Source organism: Colossoma macropomum, unplaced genomic scaffold, assembly GCF_904425465.1.
Source record: "Colossoma macropomum unplaced genomic scaffold, Colossoma_macropomum, whole genome shotgun sequence".
Taxonomy (NCBI): Eukaryota; Metazoa; Chordata; class Actinopteri; order Characiformes; family Serrasalmidae; genus Colossoma; species Colossoma macropomum.
The window spans coordinates 15,684,675-15,694,310 of record NW_023494805.1 but is presented as its reverse complement, the minus strand read 5'-3'; the positions used below and the strand labels follow the sequence as shown (position 1 = coordinate 15,694,310).

General features: G+C 37.6%; 1 protein-coding gene across 8 annotated transcripts in view; it reads right to left on the bottom strand.

Annotated features, from left to right (window-relative positions):
- Positions 1-3,752: 3,752 nt before the first annotated feature.
- Positions 3,753-9,636, bottom strand: part of kcnip4 (Kv channel interacting protein 4) — a 195,422-nt gene continuing 189,538 nt past the window's right edge. For all 8 annotated transcript variants that reach the window (XM_036597413.1, XM_036597409.1, XM_036597410.1 and 5 more), the window contains 5 exons: positions 7,703-7,773; positions 6,998-7,105; positions 6,795-6,899; positions 5,270-5,332; positions 3,753-4,285 (listed from right to left, as the gene is read on the bottom strand). In XM_036597413.1, the coding sequence (XP_036453306.1) occupies positions 4,238-4,285; positions 5,270-5,332; positions 6,795-6,899; positions 6,998-7,105; positions 7,703-7,773 (395 nt within the window). In that variant the 3' untranslated portion in view covers positions 3,753-4,237. The remainder of the gene's footprint in view (positions 4,286-5,269; positions 5,333-6,794; positions 6,900-6,997; positions 7,106-7,702; positions 7,774-9,636) is intronic.

The window sequence follows — 9,636 nt, the reverse complement described above, 5'->3', positions numbered from 1 at the left end:
AGGTAGCTTTTAAGAAGACTTTATTAAAAACAATATAAAACTCTGTGTGCATTGAAAAAAGGTATATCTTTCAGGCTACACTCTATGGCCAAAAGCATGTGGACACCTGACCATCAGACCTATATGAGTTGGTTGGGCATCCCATTCCATGGCCAGTAACATGGAGTTAGTTCCCACTTTGAAGCAATACCAGCCTCCACTCTTTTGAGAAGGCTTTCAACAAGATTTGAGTGTTAGTGGAAATTTGTGTCCATCCAGTGAAAAGAGCATTAGAGAGGTCAGGCACAGATGTTGGATGTAGGCCTGGCTCACAATTTCCGTTCCAGTTCATCCCAAACTGCTGCCACAAAGTTGAAAGCATATAATTGTCTGAAACCTCTTTGTGTGCTGTAGAATTAACAATACTCTTCACTGGAACTATGAGGCCGAACCCAAACCCTGAAAAACAGCCCCAGGCCATTATTTGAAATCAAATCAAACTTTACTTTTGGCTCTATGCATTCCTTTAGGTAGCGACGTGCTTTACACCACTCCAGCTGACGCATGGTGCTGCGCATAGTGATCTTCCGACATACAGTTCTTGTGCCGATATTGCTTCCAGAGGCTTTTAGGAACTCTGTAGTGAGGGTGATGCAGCAGACGATATTGGTGGCTCCGCTTTGGGTGTTTGTGTGGTTTACTGCTTTGTGGCTGAGCTGCTGTTGCTCCTAGATGCTTCCATTTCACTTTAATAGCACTTACAGTTGACCGGGGCATATCTAGCAGGGCAGAAATTTCACACACTGACTTGTGCCACATTTAAAGCCAATGAGCTCTTCAATACGACCCATTCTACTGTCAATGTCTGTCTGTGGAGACTGCATGGCTGTTTGCTTGATTTTATACACCTGTTATCAATAGGTGTGGCTGATCTCTGAACTGAACTTGATCATTAGGGGGCGAGTCCACATACTTTTGTCCATAAAGAGTATGCTTATTACTGTAAGAGACGAGCAGGAGAATTATGCATAATCATCATGCAAATTACCAACAAGCCACTGCTGATTCATTGAGGACATCATTTTTTAACTTTTTTTTTGTATCGAGTAATCAAGTTTACTCAATGATTCATGACAGCCCTGATTTCATTATAAAACACATTTGGCATGACTGAACACCAAAGGACAAGAAAGAGATTTGTTTTAGTTTCTCTGACAGACAAAACACAAGCAAGTGTGTACATTCGGAGCTGTTTATTGAATCTATGCCACAAAATGTCCTCTAGTACCATAGGGACATGTGATATGCACAGAAAGTACTAGATCAGCTGCATTCACTACTACCCACCACCAAGGGCCATTCACTAGCGCAGTGAAGCGTTCAGCTTCGTTCACAAAACATGCAGCTGCCAGTCTTTCACACAGCATCCTTACTAGATTTTCCACGTTCAGTATCTCAATGCAGAATCTCTACAGCAAGTGTGCTATGACATCATGTTTCCAAAGGCAGTCGGAAGAATGCTACAAGAAAGCAAAGACAGATTATAAACAAATATGAACAAAAGCCAAAACCTAAATAAGCTTGCTATTTGTTAAGTTGCAAGACCCTTGGTTAATAGTTTATTTTAAAATAGGGGGCCTTTAACTTTGGTACAACTTGCACAGACAGCAAGTGTCCCCTAGGTGGCACCATGTCAATATGAACACACCATCCCAGTCAACATTGTGGACTTTCGATTTACTTGAATAACAGAGGGTTTAAAATTCTTGTGTGCCCTTTTTACCCTCAGAAAACCATAATTGAACTGTAATAGAGCTGCTAATCACTGAAACGCTTCACTGTCTACCAGAAAAAAAGATGTTATCTATAGTTTAAAAAAGTATTACAAAAGAGTAGCTTCATTTCAATTACACGTGATCAGTCGATAAACACGAATGGCAAAAGAACTGTTCCAGTGACTATTACAACAGCAAACAGCAATTTTATGCAAATGAAGTAGCTCAGAAAAGAACCCAGCGTACACCATAAAATAACACTGCTGGTGGTAAGAGTAGTACATAGCAGTCAGAAATGTTGCCTTGGACTTTGTGCCGGGTTGCCAAGTGCTCTTGGATGCAACTGAGTGACGGAAAGCATACATCTGCTACCCAGCATGCTTGCTGCTCAGTCTGTGCTGCAGCCAATCGCAGCCCTATGTCTTTGATTTAGACAGTGGAAGCTAATCAGTCCTAATGCCGGAAAACAGGAGGAATGAGAGAGAGAAACAAGCAGACTGAGGGAGAAAAAAAAATAAAAAGGATGAATCTGCCTTGGAACGACATAAAAGGAAGACATGAAAGGAAGCTCCAAACTTGTAGCCTGCAAAAGAATGTATTGAAAAAAGCCATGAAATGTTAACTGGCTAGAAATATATCTACAAAAATAATGATATACTTCAAGAGTCGGTCCAAACAACCTGAAATTAACATCAAAGCAAAATGCTTTTCAGAACAATTAGAGAATTTTGCAGAATTTGTGCCTATCCCTGACAGGAACATATCAGTGCCTCTCCTGTGACTTTGGATGATGTACGTTCTTAGCAGACACACAAATACTGATAAAGTCTTTATCATAACAAGGTCAAACCAAATACTGTAGAGCTAAGTAACAAACAGTGCTCTATTTCTTGGTACAATGTTAGAATCCTAGTAAATAGAAGTTGCTCTGAGAACAGCAACACAGTGCCTGAAAACAAATGTAAACATGATAATAGCATGTGATCATCTGATAGGACTTACATATAAACACATAAGCAGCATTATATTGTGACAGTATTATTCCTATAATAAACCTACACTATAACACTGTGTGCTTCTATCTGCTAGCTTTGAAACTCAACATATGAAAACAAACCTGGAATCTATTATTTCATATACATATTATTTATTATTTTTGTTCTGGTTGGCAAATAATCATGAACAAAGTTGAAAAACAGTAGATATCTATATTAAATACATTTTTAAAAATGATACAGTATCTCTTTTCCGTACTCTGGAAATGTCTTTTGGACCTTTTGTGGCTTGGAGCTATAAGAACATTCTGGAATGTTTCTGTAGAAATTGAACAATATCGCTTGCATAAGAGAAAGTTCACACGGACAAAAAGTAAAATACAAACAGAAATAAGGGCCGAAGTAGCTAAAAATGAACTCTTATTCATTATAATGCTTTGAAATGCTTCATCATTCATAGTTAAAGGATGGTCAGCTTCAGTAATGACACCCTAAATCTGTTTCCTCATGCACTGCGCGTACAAAAACATGCTATGTTCAGTAAAGGGTTAAAACGGCTGAGGTTAAAGCACCTACACTGACCTCAACAGGTTCTCTCAGCTTTCTCGTAAGATTAAGGGCAGAAATAAATGTTACTGCTGTGTACTATCTTCGTTAAAAATGCCAACTTGTGCAATCTAATCATAGAAAGAGGAGGCAGATATTTTAAGTAAGTCCAAAAAACAACGCTTATGTCAAACGTTACAACACTAAAACTTAAAAATGGAACATGGCTTGGAGATTAAAGGGCCCATATCAAGGAAAGACTCACTCTACTCCAAACTAAGCTGCAAAAATGGCCTGTTTTAAATTCTTTGTTTTTGTGATGTCATGAAAACTAATGCACTTACATATATCCACCCATTCAGCTTACAGCAGTTTAGCTCCTCCCATTGATTTTGAAGTTCTAAGGAATGTTTCAGCCAGGACTGCTTTTTGAGGGCAGCCAATCAGAACAGAGGTTATTTACATGTCAGTCTTAAAGGCACAGTAACAAAAACAGCCTGTTTAATTCTAAGAGATAAACAGAGTTTGAAAATGGTCAAGTAAAACTGAATTATGACTCCTACTACATAAAGCCACACAAACACAAAGTTGACCTCAGGGGGGAAAAAAAAAAAACGTACAACAAATTTGGGATATGCGCCCTTTAAAAGCACTCCTTTCCCAAATGCCCTCTTATTTGACAAGTAAGGGGGTGTGCAATGTACCATTTGCACAGAATCCTTCAAAGTAATAACTGCGGGGGGAAAGAACCTTAATTCTTTAATACTTTAATTACAAATGCTGTAATGAGAGGAAGTGGAATGAGGTTTGAGTCAGAGAGATGGTGTTTTATGGATTGATTGTGTGACTTCCATTCAGATAGATTTGTCTTGATGAGGAAATCAGCAGAAAGGTCCCAGTCAGCGCTGGCCAGCCACCAGAGACATTTTGTCCATTCAGGTATTAAATGACATTTTCAAAAAGCTGCATCGATCTCATGATGTTCTCGTCCTGCGGAGGACAGACAAGCACAGGTGAGACATTTCACACTCAATGCCACAAGAGACGATGGCTTCATAAAAACAACAGGACATTACATTTTAATAAGGCAACCCACAAGCTTGGAGCCACTCATTATAGGGAGATTCTTTCCCAGTGAAAGCTTCTAGCTGCTAGCTTCCAAATCCAACTCAACAATCAAAACAAACTGGAATCTATGATTTCATATACGTATTACCATGAAGTTTTATGGCTGATTTCTTCACAGCCAAATTGGCAGATGCTGATTTTTTTGGTCGATTTTGGCTAAATGAACACATGAAGCACATTTCTAGTACTTTTTCTTAGCCAAAGTCATGACATAACATTATTGGACCATTACTATATACTGCCTGTGTATATAACATTTATCCAATAAAATGCTGTATCGAAGGTAAGAGGCAATTGACTGTTTAGCACAGTGGTCTCCAATCCTGGTTCTGGAGAGCTGCCTCGCTGCAGAGTTTAGTTCCAGTCTCTATCTAATAAGATGCCCCACCCCTTACTTAACTCTAATGCATCTGATCCAGCCAATCAATCAAAGACTTGGGAAGAGGCTGGTTAGCTGGAACAGGTGTGGCACATTGTGGTTGGAGCTAGGCTCTGCAGGAAGTTAGCTCTCCAGGACCAGGGCTGGAGAGCTCTGATTTAGCACAAAGAGTCATGCATAATTATGCTGTAATATTTTGGTACAGGTGTAGCAGCAGCATTCAAATACAGCGCGAGTGCACCCACCTGCCTATCATTATCTACATCATGAAATGGCAACACAGATCAAATAATACTGACTGAATGCTGATTACTCTTACATAGGTAAGACAATACCATGCAAAAATGTCATCCTACTACTACAGTTTCATTATATTATTTTATTCAAATATATTTGATGATGAAATTTAACTAAACAGAGGAAACTGCATGCACAGTATTTGTATGTATAATTTTAAAAAGTCTTACATTTTGGCAGCAGTCTATAAACTCGTCTATGGTGACCACTCCATCCTTATTTTTGTCCATTTTCTGTTGTCAAGACACAGAAAAAAGACAATTTCATCATCACCACTTCTGCTCTACCCTGACACACACAGCTACAGCAGTATGCGAACACCACAGCGATTAACGAGAGAAGTGAAAAGTCTTCTTCTCATAAAAATGCCCATTTTCACAGTAAGTCTAGAGAAAATAAATCAGACTGAAGGCTAAACTCAGGACACTGATTGCAGAATCTATTTCTTAAGCTCGATTTGAGCTGGATTAGTGTTACCTTGGGAGGTTCTGTAATCTGAGCAATTATTAAGAGATGCATGATTTTAATCAGGTACAAATCTGCAATGCCTTTAGTTTATACAGGTCTGCTAAGTAATCATTCTGGAGTGAATTACCTTCTATAATTGACCAAACCCAGAGATTCCTCTAATTATTATTAACTATCCAAAACAACCAGTAAACCTATTTTTTCTTTGAGCTTGTAATGTTGATATGATAATGTTAGGACATAGATAACAGTGGTAAAAAAGTTTTCTTTGGGGATTATTTTGTGTTACAACACTCTGCATGTACCTCTAAACCACATGTCAGTCTCCAGTTCTTGCAGGACAAAACACTGCAGACTTCAGCGCACTGCCTCATTAAACACACCTGATTTAGCTCATGAGCTAATCGGCAAGGCCTTTATGAACTGAATTCAGAGTGTTGTATGAGGGTAAACACTAATATCTGCAGCACTTTGGCCTGGAAGGTGGCCAGTTTGACATGCCTGCTCTAAACCATGAATGTGTTTTTAAAAGTACATTAAGCCAAAATCAGATCTCAAAACTATAGTAAAACAACGTCTCAGACATCAGGCATTCATAATCATTTCATGTAATAACTTTGTGATGTAGCTTTTAGAGGCATTAAACTCTTCAGACATCTGGTTTCTGTCACCACCACTGTGAACAATTCTGACTCTGAAAGTTTTACTAGAATAAAGAATTCCACATCAAACTTCTCTCAAGGACTTTTAAATCTTAACCATTACATCTTGCAGAACTAAAAAAAAAATAGTGGAAAGAGTGGAAAAAGTGGAATTCCCCCTGAAGTTCAAAACAGGACTACTGTGATCTACAGCCTAATGCTGTTCTTGTTTAACATTAATTGGATGTTAGTTTTTGTTGTTTGTTTGGACCCCTGTAACTGTAATCTTAATGTGGATGTGAACATCCAGGCCATGAGGCTTTCTGCATATAAAACAGGTAGTCAATACCCTTACAAATTACATTACTAGGGCTCCTCTGGTAAAACTAATCCAGCTCCAATTGTCACAATGAAATCCACAAGCAAAAACATTGTTAACCTTAATGCATGTTATAGGAATGTTGGACCATTTCTATTGATCCAATCATCACGAAACACACAATATAAAGAGCAGCTTCTTTTTTTAAAATCAAAACAAAAATGCAACAATGCAGTCATTCCAGATATTCTTAAAAAGTCATTTTACCTGGAAAAATATCTCCACGTGTTGTCTTGGAGTTTCCTCTTTAAGAATAGGATATGTGCATTTGCCCATCATGTCGTAGATGGCTTTCATGATGTCTAACATTTCCTGTGTGACAGAAATCAGGAATGATTGCTTTTCCATGTTAAAATGCGAGTGAAAAACTCTTAACAAATAGGTTTTCTCTGCTTTAGAACTGACGGTACCTCTTTCGTTATATATCCATCTTTGTTAATATCATACAGGTTAAAGGCCCAGTTGAGTTTCTCCTGGACTGTCCCTCGGAGGAGAATGGACAGACCCATTACAAAATCCTGCAATCAAATCAAGCAGAAGGACAGTCAGAATGATTCAAACCTCTCTTCAGTTACAGGAAGAAAAGGACATATAATTCACCCAGTTGTGCTTCACACATCATAAACTACAAAGGATCTCTTAGACTGCACATCCTACATAGGCTTGTGAAATTACCAGCAGACCTGAGGACAACAGTAAAGCAGAAGCAGGCACAAGAATCTAGCTGATAATTAAAGCATAAATCCAACTTTCATTTATTAAAAATTATAATGGCGATATTCTCATTTTCTTTAATTGCCAACATGCTGTAGGCCAAGCAACGCTTGTTAATAAATAAAGCTTCAGAATCCACATTGACTGCATGGAGAACAGGACACTTCCAGCAGCACCCAGGCTGGAGAGTATGATTTCATGTGGTGCTGTAACACTTTTTATGGTTTTCCTTAGAGGGGGAAAAAGAATTAAAGTGCACCCAATGAATAGAAACAGAAATAGCAAGTTGGGCAGGTGTTCACAGAGCCAGTTTTTGAAAAATACGATCATTGTGAATTTGGGTACTCTAACTGCACAACATGTGTTGGCTTGAAATATTAAATAAAGTAAGTGTTACTTACTTCAAAACTCACTGAGCCGTTGTGGTCTGTGTCGAACGCATTGAACAGAAAGTGTGCATATGTGGACGCATCTGAAACAGTAACCAAAACCAGCTTAGTACTTTCAATCAAAGCATTACAGTTCATAGTACATTGTTGCCTGTATTACATTTATGTATTATTAGTGCTCGGTAACATTTTGTCGATAGTGGTACACTGTTATTGAAGTGAATTATATTGCAGTTTTTAATCAGTACTGCTGAAACTAATACTCCGTATATGCCATTTACTATGTGCTTCATATTGTTTAAAATACATAAAAACTAAGTAACTAGTAGGTTTTCTTTATGGAAATGTGCTTTCTGTTCAGTTAACGTTTACAATACTGTGCAAGCTCGTCTCTGGTGTCATTTGTGGTTCCAAACTGGTGTCAAACGGTTCAACCAAAACAACCTGTAGTCCTATTTAGATGGGATTAAATTAAATGAGGTCCTGGGGTAATTTCCTCTTTTATAGGTGCTCCTCAGTGATTTTACTGCCATGCGGATCAGCCATGTTGGTGTTTTTCACCCTCCTGCCCTGAAAATATTATAGTCTGAATTACCCAACCTACATATTTCACCTAACTTAGCAGTATTAAGCCTAATATCAGTTCCATACAGACACACATCTCTGCACTGTTTCAGGTAGATGCCGCATCATTGGAAAAAAAAAGATTTGCTGCTACTCACTCTATTTATTAGAGACCATCTCCACCAGGGAGTAAACACTCTCTGAATTGTGAAATGAAAAGTAGATGCTTTTGAAGAATTACTCCAGAGTGGTAAAAACCTGACTCACACGTAAACATTTTCAAGAGGAGAAAGGCTTTAAAATCAATAAGAAAAGCAAGACCCTGTATCTAGTGTACTGTGACGTAATGTGACAAAATTTATTACACTAATGAATACTGAGGTCATTTTGCCTATACTAAGTTCTGATATCACATAATACTGCCATATATTTGAGCTTTATTAATATGCATATTTTCCGCATCATCTGTTATGCCCATGTAAATAAGCTTTTGTATTTTTGAAAGAGGCCTATGCTTATTTGAAGAAGAAACAGAAAACTGTTTTCTAATTACATTTTTTCCATTGTAAGGAAATGTCTGTAGCCTAATGCAATATTGTTCCTTTTTTTGCATTTAGTACAATTCCAGTAAGCACTGGCATGTGTTTTTGCTATTATTCAACAAACAGAATAATGGTTCACTTAGAGTTATGCAATAGTGAGGTAATATCTTCCAGGCTATTAGGATAGTCCAAATGGCAGTCAGCAGAAACAGGAGGAGTTTTTATTTGCCATTGTTCTGTTTGTTAGGTTTTATAGAGTGAAACATGTCAAATCCTCAAAGGTTTTGTCACTGGAGAACTGCAAATCCCAGAAATACTTTAGCCCGTTTCTCTGACTAGCTGTCACAGAGCTTAATAGACAAGAGTGAACTACAACAGCAGCCACTTCCACTGCAATATTTATACCCAAAAGCCATTAATCACTGTGTATGTATCTTTCACAGAGGATCTTTGGTAGTGATTTCTCTTCATTATTGCTTTACAGCGCTGGTCAATATTTAGAGATGAAAAATACTTGAGAGGCTGCACTTTGCTGTTATACATAAGTACTATTTTGGAAGATTTATACTTCGCTCAAATATTATTAAAATGAAATACCTGCACTTTTAATTACAGTTTCCAAAAAAAAAAAACAAAATACACAGTAATGCTTTACAATAAAGGGTTTATGAATGGTTTAACTGTAAATTGAGCCATAAACAATCTAAAAATCATGAATAAACAGTTATAACCTAAATTAAAAAAATATAAATTAAAAGAACAACAATGATCTACTGCCTGCCAAATATTGAGCCCACATTTATCTATGCTGTTAAATCTCAGATTTTGCTCTTCTGAGGT